The 16615-nt window shown below is 37.5% G+C and overlaps 1 protein-coding gene across 3 annotated transcripts in view; it reads right to left on the reverse strand.

Annotated features, from left to right (window-relative positions):
• GRM8 (glutamate metabotropic receptor 8) overlaps nt 1-16615 on the reverse strand; it is a gene marked incomplete at both ends in the record, with an annotated part of 709974 nt that overhangs the window by 82830 nt on the left and 610529 nt on the right. For 2 of the 3 annotated variants that reach the window (XM_084229777.1, XM_084229776.1), the window contains one exon: nt 15077-16012. In XM_084229777.1, coding sequence (XP_084085903.1) covers nt 15077-16012 — 936 coding nt within the window. The remainder of the gene's footprint in view (nt 1-15076; nt 16013-16615) is intronic. The other variant, XM_084229778.1, reaches the window with a different exon arrangement.

Here is a 16615-nt window from a genome sequence, read left to right on the forward strand (position 1 = left end):
TAGTGTACAGTTTATAAGTACTAAACATTGCAGTCAGATAGAATTGACCCTAAAATATTCTCTGTGTTGGCCTTTGTTGGCGCGGGCCATGCTGCCCATGCTGTCTGACAAGGCCCGGACATGGGGGAAATTTCTGAAAAGTCAGAAAGCTCCATAGCTGGCTCCTGCTACTTCCTTTCATTTGTTTGTGGCAGTTACTGAAACTATGGAAATTTTCTATAAGCTTCAAAATAACACAAGGAATGTTGGCATTAGTGCCAGTAATGCACACTTCAGTAGTTTGAGAAAAGCACTTTCTAACATGAAATGGCTCCCGACAACTCTTCCCTCAATTTATAATTCTGTTACTTTGAGTAACACTGAGTTGTCTAGCAAGCCACGCTTGATAGACCTCTTAGAATCTGGAATCGAGCTCGGCAAAAGCCCCCCTACAAGAGAAAGCCCTTGAGATGCCCCGGGAGGCAAAGGGGTCCGAGAAAAACACACCACCTGTTGTTCCCATGACACAGGGACCCCCCTATTCTATATAGGAAATAGGAAGCTGCCCTCAATTTTACAATGCCCGCTTAGCCTTGTTTTAGTTACCTAGCTTGACTGCTTGAATCACGTTGTGTGTAGCACCTGTTTCTATTTTCTGAATAACATACATCACCTAGGAAAATATGTAAGCAAGTTAATATAACCAAGCAACAAAGTTAATCATATACTGGGAAAATTAAGAAAGGGCTGGGCACTGATTGATAATCAAAAATAAGTTCTGAAACAATGTAAAAGTGAAATCACATAATTGCATGATGAAAGATCACATAAAGAATTTCTGATGTATAAATAAAGGCCTGCTGAGACCCTCAGTAGGAGAGACTTGCACCAATATAAGAGTATCTGTGTGTGCCTCACTCCACTTCTCCTCAGCCCCCCAAGATTTTGCCAACGCCGTCCTCTCCTTTCGGGGACCCCTGACATGACATTCTGCAGGAGCGGGCCTCCAGCACTTTGTCTTTCAGAATAATTACATATAATATATCTACACAGCACTTTTATAAAAGTTTCGGGAAATAAGAGTCTAGAAAAAAAAACATTACTTTTGGAGATTTCAAATTTGAGGGAAATACTTTAGCATTATATGTAAATATTAGCATTTATATATACATATATATTTTAACATCCATACAACTTATATATATATATATATAAGTGCTACATATGTATTTTATTATTTATCTATTATAAGGTTCTACACCAACAGGAAGAGAACACTTGCCATCTTTTCTCTTGTCACCTATATGTTTTCTGGACTTGAATTAAATTTTATACTATCCTGAATTTCTTTTTCAGAATTAACAGAAAATAACTTTTCTCAAATTTTCCAAAAGAACTTTAAAGCACCAACTTTCTGGGCCTCCCCTGGTGGCGCAGCGGTTGAGCACTGGGCAGCTCAGCCTCTGCAACGCCGGTTCGATCCCCAGCCACAGGCGAGGGTCCCACATGGCGCACAGACCTCTCCTGCACCCGCTGCTCCCTTCAGCAGTGTATTTCGTCAGTCTGCCCATTCTGTTCCCTGCTCTGTCTCTGGTGAATCCTCTCATCTTCCTGCGCTTCTGACTGTACCCAGTGCTCTTATAAATAAATAAATAAATCTTTTTTTTTTTTTTTTAAAGCACCAACTTTCTCCCTGGGTCCATAGGATTAGTGATATTAAGGGAAAAAGAAAAATTCAAATGGATACAAGGAATTTTAACTGGTCTTGCTTCCACCACTATAATTTGCCATGAGAGTGCTGCTTGGTAGACATTATTTTCTTCTCTCTTCCTAAGGCATTGTGACGGAGCGATTTACAAGTCTGCATTAACTGAAAGTACAAGGAAAATGTGGTAGATGTGGATGAGAAACTCACTAATGTGAGGTGAAATCAAAATCAATCTCTAACAAGAGATCCCTTTATATGTTATCTTCTCTGGGGCTACATCAAAGTGTTCCAAGCAGCAGCTTACGTATATCTAGCAGGGGAAAATAATTTGAATGATAAACAAGAGGCAGTGAATGAAGAAAGTTACCCCAAAAAAGCTAGGTAATGCTCAACTACCAAAACCGGATGAACTAGGAGATCTCTTGCTATCAGCTATACCTTATAACTCACCTCTTTTGTTTGTTTTCCCAGCCAGAGAGCAAAAAATAAAAGCAATTAATGGGGAGCATTGAGCACTGAGTGCCTGTTTCATTTTCTTGCTTCAGATATTTCAGTAAAACTGAAAGAAACATATGGCATGAGTCTATACCCCACAGGGCTTTTTGGAAAAGTAATTCAGACTCTGGATCATATGTTTATATCATGCTATGCTGATGGGAATGCACTTGATTAAGGTTTATGAGACCGATGGCTGCCTCTAGTATATTTATCTTCTAAAATGCTTTCTGCATTCGTTTGCATCCTTCACATATGCATAATAATCTTCATGTGCATCTGCTTAAAAATCATGTCATGCTGCTGACTTTTTTCCTAAGTAACTGGTCACTTTCTTTCCTAAGTAACTGGTCACTTTCTCTGACATAAGAGGATCTTAAAATCACACAGGGGCTTAGAAAAACTATGAGTAAATCAAGCATCCTCAGGGCAGTGACATTTCCTACGCTCTAAGATTCCAAATAAGGTTGAAATAGAGGTTACCCAGTCAAGCTCTCATTCTACAGTAGAGGAGGCTGAGATTCTGAAAATTCATCTAACTTGTTTATCAAGGACACAGAGATGTCAATGAGACAAGAACCATTCAGTCCAAAAACTTTTCCCAATTATGTCTAACTCACTTTCAGGCACACGTGGACTCAGAATTGGCTTGAAAACGTTTACCGCTTATGTGTTCCAATTCAACAAAAACCTTTCTGCTGAAAACTATTTGCAATGTACTTTGACAGGCATTGTGAAGTTAGCAAAAAATGAGAGTCAGGAAGAACACAAAGAATTATGATTATTATCTCTTTCGGAAGAGTTTCTAAATAAGGCTACAATGATAGATGAAGAGATGTACCAATCCCCAAGAACAATACAAGACTCAAATCTGAAAATGTAAAGTAATAGACATCCAGATAAAATAGCTATCAGGAATTTGTAATGTTTTTCTAAGTGAGGAAAGATTCATGGGTTGGTTGATTTGGTAAAAAAAAAATGGGTTTGTTTTAATGAATGGTTGTAGTGGAAGTTCAGGTTTCAGCTAATTCCGCTACACAAAACAATTTTAATAATGGCCAATAGGAAATAATTTTAGCTTAAGAACACTTCATAGCATATTTGTTTTTTTTTAAATTACCTTTTTATAAAAAAGATTTATTTATTTATTTATATAAGCACTGGGTACAGTCAGAAGCGTGGGAGGGTGAGAGAATTCCCCAGAGCCAGAGTGGGGAGCAGAACAGGCAGAAGGACCAAAGTACATTGCTGAGGGGAGCAGCGGGCGCAGCAGGAGAGGTCTGCGCACAATGTGGGACCCTCGCCTGGCAGCCTGGGATCGAACTGAGGCTTCAGAGGCTGCGGGCAGCTTCACAGCCCAGCGCTCAACCACTGCACCATCAGGGAAGCCCCCTCCATAGCATATTTGATAAGATTTATAATTTTATTAATTAATCAATTAATCATTCTATATTTACCAGTTTAAAAGCAGCCTCCTTTACTAGAACTCAAACCCCATGAATGAAGTCCATATTTAGTTTATCTATAAACGTTGTCAACACTAAGCAGAATGAAGTTGTTACATAAAGGCTGATTAAGTATAAAAAGTGACAAAGTGGAAGAAGTGTATCGAATAATTTATTCCACATTCTGGAAGTCACTCTGGAAGAAAGAGTCCAGGAGCTCAGCTCTCCTATTTCCACAGAAGCTTAGACTTTGACTAGGGATTTGACCTTGGAAAAGGGAAGTAAAGATGGCCTTAGATGTTTCAAATGAATAGCACATTTTGTTGATGGAATACAAATGGAAGGAGAGAGAAGAGGAAGTCTGTGTTAACTCTCAAGTTTGGACCTCTGTCAAGCAAGTAATGTTGATAGAATGAAGGAATCAAGATAAAGATCAAACATAATGCAGAAGTAGAAAATAGCAGGAAAGCATGAGGTCTATGGACAATAGAATAGGTTCCGTCCCAGTCCCAGTACACCATACTAGCAATATGAATGCAAACATCCTTTACTTAGCATCCCTGCAGCTGTACAAATCATCTCTTAGAGATGCAAGGAGATCATTTCTACATAAAGAGCTCAGCTTGGTTTGGGGCATATTTAGTATTGACTATTTCAAATATGATTAATTTTGGTTTCAGATATCTTCATTTCACAGTTTGGGTGAAATTTTAGATTTCTTTCAGATGTTTGGTTTTGGCTTATTTAATTTCACATTTTTGTACATATGCAAGAGTGGGTACTAAGAAAGTAATTTGAAAAACATGAGGGCAGCTTTTCTAGCAGAAGCCTTGTGCATGATGAGGGCACTTCAAGGAAATGGTGCCTGGAAGAAAGGTCATAATTAGGGACATGTTGAACAGAAGGAAAATGAGATCAAGGCCACAGAAGAACAAAGAGTGATTCAGGGCAATATGGCTACCCAGGGGAGGGGAAATATGAAACAGGGGGAGGGTATCATTAACAGTCACAAAAACATTCACTATAAAATATACTATGAAATATTAAGGAAGGCAAAAATAAGTAATTTGAGGGCCTGGTTTGGAGACATGTACTTTTATAATTCTATGGCATGGACTGCTCTACTCGTTATTTTTCTCGCTACCTTTGACACATATTTTTTTAAATTCCAAATGTAATTATTTCATGCTTGTCATTGTCAGTTCTTAACAATAGGTAGGCAATATACCCAAATGTTCAATCAATTGCAGTTTGATTGGACATTTTAGCATGGGGAAAGTCTTTTGTGGAAGAAAGGGCAGAGTTACAGTGATAAGCTGCCTGCTGATGTAAACAATTTGTGGTTTTATGACAGGCTCACAATCTACTAATACTATTTTCAATTCAATTCAATTTGTGTGTATGAGGATTTTAGAGAAAACAGCTGGTAGGAGAAACATATGACATTTAATCTTGGCTGAGAACATGAAATTTTCTCTAGAAGCTCTTATGTATATGTGTGTGTGAAATGTGTGTGTATGCACTCACAAAGGTCATATATGGAATTGGGATTCTACAGGCTTTGGATCAACAGACAGCATAAAAAATTACAGTCCTTGGTATTTTTCTGGAGATACACTTGACTGCACAAATAACCCAGTGAGTCTAAAATTCCAAACAAAACATTCAACTGATTGCAATTTTTGAACTAAAAAGTTTGTTGTTGCAAAATTAGAATAACCTTAAGTCATCCTTTCAAAGAAACAAAACTTAAAATTAGTAGTGTAGGTTTTGATTGGTCCAAAGTTTGCTTCCTTTTAAGAGAATTCAGAACACTGCCCAAATGCAGAATTTGTAGAATACCTCCTGATTCAATATGTATCCTTTTAGAAGTGCTCTTAAAATGAAACAACAATGTAATTGAAATTTGATTTATTTAGATTTTATATGAGAGGTGCCCAAAGTTGCACAAAAATAAGATACATAGGAAAAAAAATATTGAATGAATTAGGTCAATGCAATGATGAGCAGACAAAATCAAGATTATCCTAAAATTTACCCAAGCTTATTCAATATAAAATCCTGTAATGTTCAAATGGTGATTATGTATTGAAATTAGATTCATCCTCATTTAAAAATGATTTGACTTTTAGAGTTTGCATTTTTATTGCAACAATATTCATTTGAAGATTTAGCAGATTTGTTTAATAAAAATCATAGACCACAAGATATTCTTCTCCTTGTATACTTACCTAAGCTATTTTTACCCAACCTCACTATTTTGAACTCAAATATCCTTCCCCATACTTGGCTAGATGCAGCCATCAGCAATTAAAAAGAATTGCATTTTCTCCTATAACCCAGACCTGAGAGAAAGCTATAGGTTGTTTCTTAAAGTTTGATTAGATAGAGTCCTTCTGGCAGCCACAGAGAAGTTTCAGAATCACACAAACAGCTACAAACTACACACACTGCAAGCACCTCACCTCCCACTCTATCTTCCCGTTCCCAATTCAATTGGAAGCGAGTCTCTTCTTTCCACTTTCATTGCTATATGTCAAGCCCCCAATATTTCTTGCCTAGGCTTCCTCAGTAGCCTTGTTATTGCCTTTTTTCTTATCCTTGCACACTACGATTCATCTGACTCACCACTGACAGAGAAATCTCACCAAATGTAATTGTATTGAGAATACATCCCTGTTTGGAAAGATTCAAATATACTCAACTCCCAAGCAAGGGCAGTACAGGCTTGGCAAGCATCCCACCTCAAAATGGCTTCCAAATGTCTAGCTAACCTTATTTTGTGAGTAGCCATATAATTTATTGCCCAAACTAAAAACTAAAAAGTGCTTTTTTCAGAGTAAAAGGCGTGCTATTCATAACAAGGCAAATCAGGACATATGGTCAGCCAGCTTTCCTAGTGAGTTTGCTAAAACTAGGAAGAGTTTTCCAGTCATGGGTTTTACAAAAATGTCTTGAGAAAGCCCCCTTTCCTCTGTTACTTCCACCCTTCAGGACCTATTCAGTTCTCACATGCTCTACAGAGATTTTCTAGATCCCTCCAAAGGACATTCTACTTTGCTTCTTGAGTCACCCCTCACCCCCAATCTCCTGTCAACTACCGAACCTTCCATCACTTGCTCTGCTCCAGCCATTGTGTTTGCTTTTCCTCCTACTTGACCCAAAACAACTTTAGATCAAACATACTATCACCTTTGCATCTTCCTAAACACCAAGAAGAGGTTCTTGCATATAGCAACTATTTTTGATCAAAAGCAATTACAGATGTAAACTGATATTTACATTGTAGTCATTAAAAAATATTGTTTATTGGTTGCATTAACCTAAAAGAAGAAACTCACAACTAGTTTGAGATGATCAAAGATTTTGAGTTATTTTAAAAGTTCAAAATTATTCACACATTTCAGCATCTAAACGGTTTTCTCAATATGCATATTACACAATCAGAGTTTCTAATATGGTATTAGGGAAAAGAATGTTAGTCCCTATTCATATTCATATTGTCTTAGGAAAGTTCTTTTCTGGAGACCTTACTTAAATCCATCTCTATTTGGTAATTTCTATTTTTATGATATAAATTTATTAGTTAAAATAAAATCTAATTATTTATCAAATAAAATTAAAACCCTCCATCATCCATATCCTGATGCTATTCTATAGAATTCATAGGTTTGACAGGTTTGTTACATTTATACTGTTGTATAAATGATGCCCTTCCATCTCTTGGGATACCAGTTTTAGAAAGTATCTGTTGACTACTCAAGATAAAATGTGCCTGTACAATCCTTCTATTATCTCTCCACAGACACCTCCCACTTTTCTAAAGTTACAGAACTTTTTTTTAATTTAATAGGAGTTATAATATTTGCAGTCACTTTAATAGATAAATGCATATTTCTGTCTCTAGAGACCTTCTAATGGGACAATTAGAAAAAAATCAATTGTCTTATATAGCTACTCAAGACTCTTCCCTTCAGTTTCATCAAAGTGGCATGATTATACTCACACTAGGGTCTACCATACCTTTTATGGTTCTTTCAAAATTTCTTCAATTCTTCTAGGTCATATGCAATTGCCACTATTATTCATCTCATATCAGATATGCTTTTTGTATTTTATTGGAATAACCTAGAATTATTCATACATAAGATATGTAGGCACCAAAATTTCTGAGCCACATACATTTTTAGAATCACACTGATTGATAGTTTGGCTGGCTTAACAACTGCAACTTTAAAATATTCTTCCTCCAGAAAGTCTTTGCTCATTGCCTTCGAGAATCCAGGAGGCGTAGGAAGTCTGATTTTCATTGCTTGATAGTATTCTTTTTGTCCGATCTAAAAGCTAGAATTTTCTCTACATCAGGGAACACTTACTAAGATATGTGACCCTATCAACTCTAACAATTGTCATTCTTCAAACATATGCCAGACTATTTCTTTTTTTATATTGCTCTTAAGGATGTAAATATATCTGCTTTGCATTTCTTTTAAATAGCCTGGAATTTATACTAATATTTGGTTAGTGTTCTACACATTGGGGTGGGTGTACTCACCCATGTGATACCACATTTTGAGATTTCTTTTTAATGTCCCAGCATAAAAATGTATATATGGTTAGAGCCAAAAGGAACTATTTGCTTGCAATCTGCTCTTCCTGGCACCCTGTGTGCTCGATGAGATATAAGTATCTACTGAATCATGGAAAATGCAATTTGAAGTTACATAAGCTAATTAGTCATTGCATTCTGTACTATCAATGGTCTGTAGTGTTGTTTAAAGTTCTGTCTATACAGAAAAAGTATAAGTCTATTTGTATGTCATTCTCCTGAATGCTACGAAATAAAGTTATGGTCTCTCTGATTCTGAAATGCTCACCTTTTTTTTTTTTTTTTTTTGGTTGAATCTAGTATCTAGTATCTTTAATCATATTAGGAAAGCTAAACAATTGTTAGCTCTGGACCTGAATTCCCAGGTTGACTCTCTGATTGTCTAATTGAAATTACTGTGTTTGGGGCATAAAAAATTCAAACCCCTAGTAAACTCAATTTCAATGGAGAAAAAAATATGGATGGGTATATACCACCATCGGCCCAACAGCTCCCTCAGAGCTATTGGGATCATGGAATAGCTAAGTAGGATCATGGAATCAAGGCAGGTTTACTGAGCAAATATTTCTTTGGGTTGTCAAAGAAGATGGGTATCCCCCAAAAGAACTGCTTAAATGTGTAAAAGTTGGTCATTTTCTGCAGTAGTCATATGGAGCACACACAAAATAGTCAAATAAGCCTGTCTAAGGCAGAATTCCAGAATTCCCTGGGATAGCTACTGAACAGGCTTGCTTGCCTACAGGGTGCCCTTGAATCTTAGTTCATTGTTTTCTTTTTTTATTTCACAAGCATATCATTTTAACTGAGTGCATAAATGAGATCATAGAAATGTTTCCTTTTCCAGTGGTTTGTTCTTTTTCCTTCTTTATTTGTTTGCCCCCCGCCCCCACCTTGCTGAGCTGATTGCAACAGTCTGGCAAGATCGTGCCTAGGACACAATCTACCACAAGACCTGAAATCATTCTTCAACTTGGTATGCTGTGAACTCTTTGACTTCAAATGCCTGTAAGTTGGCCAGGAAAGAAGATGCTATACAATTCACAACAACTAGCCACACACAAGATGAATACTGATCATCGTTTCTACTTCCCTCTTTTTTAAGGAAATGGAGAAATATTAAAGACAGGTATGGTTGGAGAACTACTGCTTATCTTTTCTACTCTGAAAATTTCTTCCATTATTGTCAAGGTTATATCGACATTTTTGTTTCTCAGGCTGTCCATTTCTCATCTCGGCTCTTCTTTAAAGCAGAAATTATGGTACTGTTTGCAGATATACCTCACACAACTTTTGTTAGAATTATTCACTTTTCAAATTTTAACATAAATATTTCAGTAACTGCTTTCTGATGACTCTTGGCTTTTTTCTAGTGTTTTCTGCTAAATGCATAAGGCAGTTACATATTGCCTCAGGTGCTACTATCTCTTTTCTTTCTTCTAGTCCTACAGATTCTTGTCTCTTTAATTTCGATAACCTGTATGATCTACCCCCTCAGGCAAGCCTCTATGTTTGAGGAAACACTTCCATTTGGGGTGTTTCACAGACGTGGTCTAGATGGCTGGAAAAATTAAGGCAATAGCCTGGATAAATCTGAATGTATTCAATCACTAAACAAATATTAATTTTTGAAAACCTATTCTGGACCCAGTTTTATTCTAGGTGCTGAGGAAATAATGGTGAGAAAAGCAATTAAGGGCCACGCCCTGGTGAAATACAGTTGAATAGTAATGACAGCTACCACCTGATTACTTTATGTAAACACATCTCATGACTCATCACGTGTGCTCAGGAAAATGTCCATGAGGTCGTTATTAATACAAAACCCCCAACGAGACAGAAGTTCTTTTTTTTTTTTTTTTTTTTTTTTTGCAGTCAATCATTTTCTGCCCTTCCCTAGGTGATATGAACTCAAGTCAGCTCTATTTTGAGCAGAGGGCTGAGCACACAGATGGCAGGTGACTGCTTGGCATTGTTTTATAACTGAGTTTGCAATCTCTGGGAGAATATATTACTCTCTACATAACATTAGCCACTTTCCTATGTTTTTTCAGCAAGTTTAACAGTCAGGATTTGAACCCAAATCCTCATCCTCTAGAGTTCATACTCTACTTTGGTCCATCCATTCTCCTCTGCACCCCTATATCCTCAGCCCTTAAATAGGCAGATATAAATAGTAAAGAGAGGGGGGATTGCATGGCAGAAGTATTTTGATACATTAATTTCCCTTCTCTGTATATTTTAGAACTAAGGATGACTATAACAATTCTTTTTTTTTTTTATTTTCCCTGAAATGTTTAGTAGAATAAGTGATAGAAACAAAAATTTTAAGGGCCTTCCCAGTGGTGCAGTGGTTGAGTGCTGGGCTGCGAAGCTGCCCGTAGCCTCTGCAGTGCCAGTTCGATCCCCGGCTGCTTTCCGGCCACTGGAGGAGGGTCCCACATGGCGCGCAGACCTCTCCTGCCACCCGCTGCTCCCCTCAGCAGTGTACTTGGGTCCTTCTGCCTGCTCTGCTCCCCCCTCTGGCTCTGGTGAATTTTCTCACCCTCCCGCACTTCTGACTGTACCCAGTGCTTGTATAAATAAATAAGAATAAATCTTCAAAAAGAATTTTTAAACAAATGTATATAGTCTATCATTTAAATGGGAAAACTTGTTTTTTTAGAAATAAAAAAGCTGTTGCGATGGGGATTAAAAATAAAACACATACACATTGTCCATTATGTCATAGTTCAGTTTAAATTATAAGTAAGCAACTATATTATTATATTTTATCATTCTTGTACAAGACACTCCATTCACTCATTCTATTATTTTGAACTATTATTGAACATCTACTATATGAAAAGCTCTATGTTAGGAGACGTATTTATTTAGATACACATCAGAGAGATAATGTTTGCCATCCACAGCATGAAAAATGGTGGTATTTGAACAGGAGAGGTGAAGAATGTAGGTGAAAGTAGAGTGGTTTAAGATGACTCCTGGGTTTATGGACCTACTAGCTACATGTTGCTCTACAGACCCAGAGAACAAAGAAAGGCTGGTTTTGGACATTGAACATTTTGACATTTTTGAGCTTGTTTTTTCTGTTTTGAGGGTGTTTTGTTTTCATCGACTACTTTGAAGCACTGTGCTCTCTGGAGCTTGGCAATGTCATAACCCTTGTCTGATTATTTGGTTATATGAGCCCAATTAGAGATGGTAAAGCAGGGATTCAAGAGATTTCTGCCATCCTAGCAGCCCCTAACCATCGCTGAGGATTCTACTCCAATTACATTAATTATTTTTAATTTCTTTGTCTTTTCAACACAATTAAGAGAGTCTGGATTAGTCCATGTCTATGCCTTGGCATGTCCACACCACTTTACTATAGGAAAAGAAAAAGTACATTTAGACTATGATTTAGTAGCATGCAGCAGTAGATACAAAGCTAATAAATAATGTCATTAAAATCTATTGGAGAAAAACATGATTCATCTTGATTTCAAAATCTGCAAATAAAAGCAATGTAGAAAAATTAAATGGTGTTTTGTCATTGAATGAATATAGATTTTAGAGAGCTATCTGTCTTCATGAATGCTTCAAATGTCCCTTTATAACTTGATTTTACTCAGAGGGTTTCCGAAACATCCATCCAGATTATTCAACTAATATTATATTTTATTTCTATTTCTTTTGTAATTTCAGAGACCTCTGTGGTTAGATGAGTTTTCTTTTGTAGACATGACTCTAAGAAGCATAATTAAGTGCATTCTGGAAGAAATTTTGCTCTTCCTCTGTCTTCTATCTTATAAATTCTATGTCGGTGTTGTACAGTTATAGAAGGCACAGTTCTGTGCTTTGCTTTCTCATCTCAGATCTGACTCCTCAACATCTTCCCTGTCCTTGAGTCTGATCTCCTGCCCTTGAGCCTGGCACCTTGCTGCTGCTGGCAGGCGTCAGGCAGGCATCGGCTGAGAGCCAAACTGAGCCTTCTGAGGAAGCAGAATGACATGGGCTCAATAATTAGCACGATGCTGGACACAGTGCTCAATAAGGATCTGCTGAATTAATGGATTTGTGTGCTGCCAGGCTGCTGCAAAGACTTCAAGTTGATAACATGGGGCTAATTGACCGAGCATTATAAATGAGGAAGGATGAGTGATCAGCCCTTTGGTCCCCCAGTGTCGATAAAACTTAGGACCTTTTTTTAGAGATTTTATTCACTTTTAATGTCTGCATCAGTAACTTTAGCAATGTGAGAAAATAAACATTATCAAGCATTTTGTATGTTGTTTTGGATAATAAAAGATACTTTGACAGAGAATAACTGGTAGCAAATGGTAATGTGGTGTGTTCAGATGACACATAAGTGTGTTATATAAAGCAGCTTAGGAGCAAAATCTTAAGTACTTATAACAGTTCTTGATCTAGTGTTGATCTAAATTCACTAACTTTGAAACTATCTAAAGAATTTGAGGATTTTATAATAATCTAAAATTCCCAGAGTTGGCATTTCTTTTGGATTCCTTCCGTCTTTTCTACATTAGATTATACCATGGATACAAAATTAGGTCCAATCAACCATTTTTACAATTCATCCTTCAATGTATTTCTTTGATTTTGACACCACAAAGCTAGAAAAGAAACAGGAATCTTGTCTAGCCACATTCTGTCCTATCTCTATAGGTGTAGCTATAGTCACACCCATAAATATATGCTAAACTCCAGGTTTTTGGATGGCTACACAGCTCCTATGGACCCAGGGGCACTGGGCAGCCTCTACATACTGACATATTCATGTGTCCTTCTCATCCTGAAACTCTTACCATCTCCATCACTGCCCTCAGGGGGCAGCTGTGATTCTGCAGAGTTCTCATGCTGATGAACACTGGTTATTTTTTTGATTATCTTAAAAATCATATCAATGGCATATATGTTGGAACAGCAATGACGCTTTCCAATAACTTGATGTAGGACCATGATTTTATTTATTCCAAACTTGAAGTATTACAAGACTTGTCTTAATAAATCATCTTCCCAGAGTTTTTTTTGCTATACCCTTACGTATACACCTTGAGTGAGTACTAGACTAAAAGTAAGAAATATCTACAATTTGTAAGATGTAAAGGAAGAGAAAGAAAAAGAACAAGAAGTTAAATGTCAGAGCTCAGAAGGCTACATATGGTAAAATATTTACTGTTGGCAAGAAAGCAGAATAAACTACTTGTGGCTCACTCCAAATAAGACAGTATATAAAAAGGCAGTCCTGGGTTCAAATACAAATGCAAGTACCACTTAGGCTGATAAGATTAATAATTCAGATAGTGTGGACATTTTTAGACTCTGAAAAATATTACTTCACTCAACATATTATTCTATCCAAATAACCACATCAAAACAGACCCAATAGACTTTGAGGTATTTACTTTGCAGTTCACTTATTCTTTGCTAAGTTAAATGTATAAATTTGAACTTAATAAATTCCCATCTGCATATGTCAAAATATAATGTCTTCTAATTATTAGGTTTAACACCCAAACTGTCTTACTTAACTTTCCTGCCATGCGCTTGGTCCTGTATAAAATATTCATGGTCTTGCATTAGTTCACACAAGTCATGAAAGGTCACGGGTCTGCAACCCAGGGCAAGTTTGCTGAAGCATATTTGATTTTTCAAACATGGTTGAAAGCCACATTGATCCAGTAAGGAGCAAATGCTCATACTAATAAGCTCTCCTCACCCTTGTTGAGTACTTTTTCCTCTGAATTAGCCAGGATTTTAAGAGTCTCCAGGAATCTCATTTGGATTGTGGAAGCCCAGAGAATGAAATTGCCCCCAGGATGTTTGATTTCAGCCAAGAATTCTGATGGTGGAAGATGGAATGATCTTTAAGTTCTCACTGTGAGAAGAGAACTTTTCATATGCACATTAGAACAGAAGGACTGTCCATTACAGAAAATAACACTTGCTTTTGCTTTGCCAACTGGCTTGCCTCTATTACAGTCCCAAAACCTTGGAATCCATGGTTAATATTAGCTCTCTGCTTTTCTGTATATACAACTGCATGCACCCAGGTCAGTACATACTTCCTTTCACATAGCGATACGCTTTATTTATAGTGTTTTATGTGAAAAGGTTAATGGAGATCAGTGACAAAGAAAATTATTATGGGATTCAATTGACATTCACCTTCCAAAACATAATAAACTGTTTTACATATATTTGCCCATTGCTGTCTATTTTAGTCCCTTATTATCACCCTCCACATAAAGAAAGGCAAGAATTGGGGCTAAAAAGAATTGGTAGGATGGTTCAGGTTGAATTAAGCCAGTTCAGTTTCTGTTTGCTATGAATTTACTATAAACTCTGCCTCCATAACTAAAACCACCATAATTATTAAGAAATAGCTTTTGCTCAGAGATACATGAAGACCAGAAAAGGAGGCATTTGTCATGCATTGGGGTATCTTTAGGCAAGTTTACCCCTGTGAAACATATCTGCCCTTTCTCCCTTCCTCGTTCAATTAACATGGTAAAAGCAAGTTATGTTAGTAGATAACAGAGCTAGAAAGAAAGGCCCAGAAAGTGATGTAAGCTCTGTCCATCTTCAACCTGACCAAGAAGATGGATTAAAGTGTTTTTCATGGAAAATCAACTGGAGTCAACACATTCAAAGCATAGTGACCTGGAGGAAAGTGTGTGTGTGTGTGTGTGAGAGAGAGTGTGAGTGTATTTCTAAATATGAATAATACCAACTGAAGCATCTTGAAAGAATATAAGTGAACCAAAATGAAAGATGGGGAAGCACCCTAGAAGAAGTCAAATTCAGGAAATGGCAAAGCCATTTCTTGTCACTTACCTTTTCTGCTGACTGGGCTGTACCAAAAAAGATGGGAATGAAAGCTAACCAAATGATGCAGGTGGTGTACATGGTAAATCCAATAGGTTTAGCTTCGTTGAAAGTCTCTGGAACACCTCTCGTTTTAATGGCATAAACAGTACAAGTGACCATCAAGAGGATACTGTACCCCAGTGAACAAATGAGCGAGAGATCAGAAATGTCACACTTGAGCACTCCCCTGGCATTCTCTGGATCCAGAGTCCGCTGTTCGCCATAGTCAATGATGATATGGGGAGGATCCACAACAAACCAGACACACACTCCCAGGAGCTGGACGGAGATGAGACTGAAGGTTATCACCAGCTGGGATGCTGGACTGATAAACTTGGGTGCTGTGACAGATTTCTTCCCTTGCTCAAATATTCGGTGGATCCGGTTTGTTTTGGTCAGGAGGGCTGCATAGCTGAAACACATGCCAAGTCCTAGGAAGATCCGACGGAAGGAGCAGATGATTGTATCTGGTGCTGCGATCATTAAAAAGGTGATTGAATAACAGAGAAAAATCCCCGTGAGCAGCACATAACTAAGCTCCCGTCCTGAGGCCCTCACAATAGGCGTGTCATTATAGCGGACAAAGGTCACGATCACAAAGGTGGTGGCAACAATTCCCAGTATTGCGATGAACACAGGCACCACAGCCCAGGGAGAATGCCACTCCAGCTTGATGATGGGGATAAGTTGGCAGCCTGTGCGGTTGATGTTTGGTCTCTGATCCAAGGGGCAAAGTTCACAGGAGAGCTCGTCGACTTGATAGTTGTAGCCTTCACAGCGCTCACAGTGCCAGCAGCAAGGAACTCCTTTCACTGTTTTCTTCCTCTCCCCAGGTTTGCAAGGCAGGCTGCAGACAGATGCAGGGTGAGTGTGGTCTCTATTAGCCCACTGCATGTCTTCCACCTGTGGGTATAAAAAATTAATGAGCCTTCCATTTTTCCCCCATTTATAATATCCTAATCCTAGCCACAGGTTCACAATAAATCACTGAATGCTGACAGGACAACTACAGTTTACCATAATAAAAGCCCAGTTTCTTTCCCTGATATTGACTTTATGAAAATGTTCAATGATTGGGTCCAATACATCATTCACATCATCAGCTTGATGAGTGTCATTACTTTCCATTTAGCGTCTCAATGTTGGCCAATCTGACATTTGGGGAAAGATTTATTGGACCAAATAGTTTTATGACTTAAAAAAAAAAAAAGCCCAAAGCTTCACAGAAAGTTTTATAGCTAATCACAGGTATAAATGCCAGAACTCCTGAAACACTGCCTTAGGATATAAAAAATATATATATAAACAGTGATCAGAGTATTTCCACCATTTGTGGAGAATTTCACATCAGATTGTGTCAATCAATTTTCAAAGGAAATGGCAAATTGAGCTACTTTAGTCTCTGGCACTCCTCAAGTATTCCTCATAATCATGTTTTTGCCTCAGTTTAAGCTTAAAATATACTTTATTCCAATCTTGCATATCCATATTGTTAAAAAGACCATG

This window comes from Talpa europaea (genome assembly GCF_964194135.1).
Source record: "Talpa europaea genome assembly, chromosome: 3".
NCBI classification, from domain to species: Eukaryota; Metazoa; Chordata; class Mammalia; order Eulipotyphla; family Talpidae; genus Talpa; species Talpa europaea.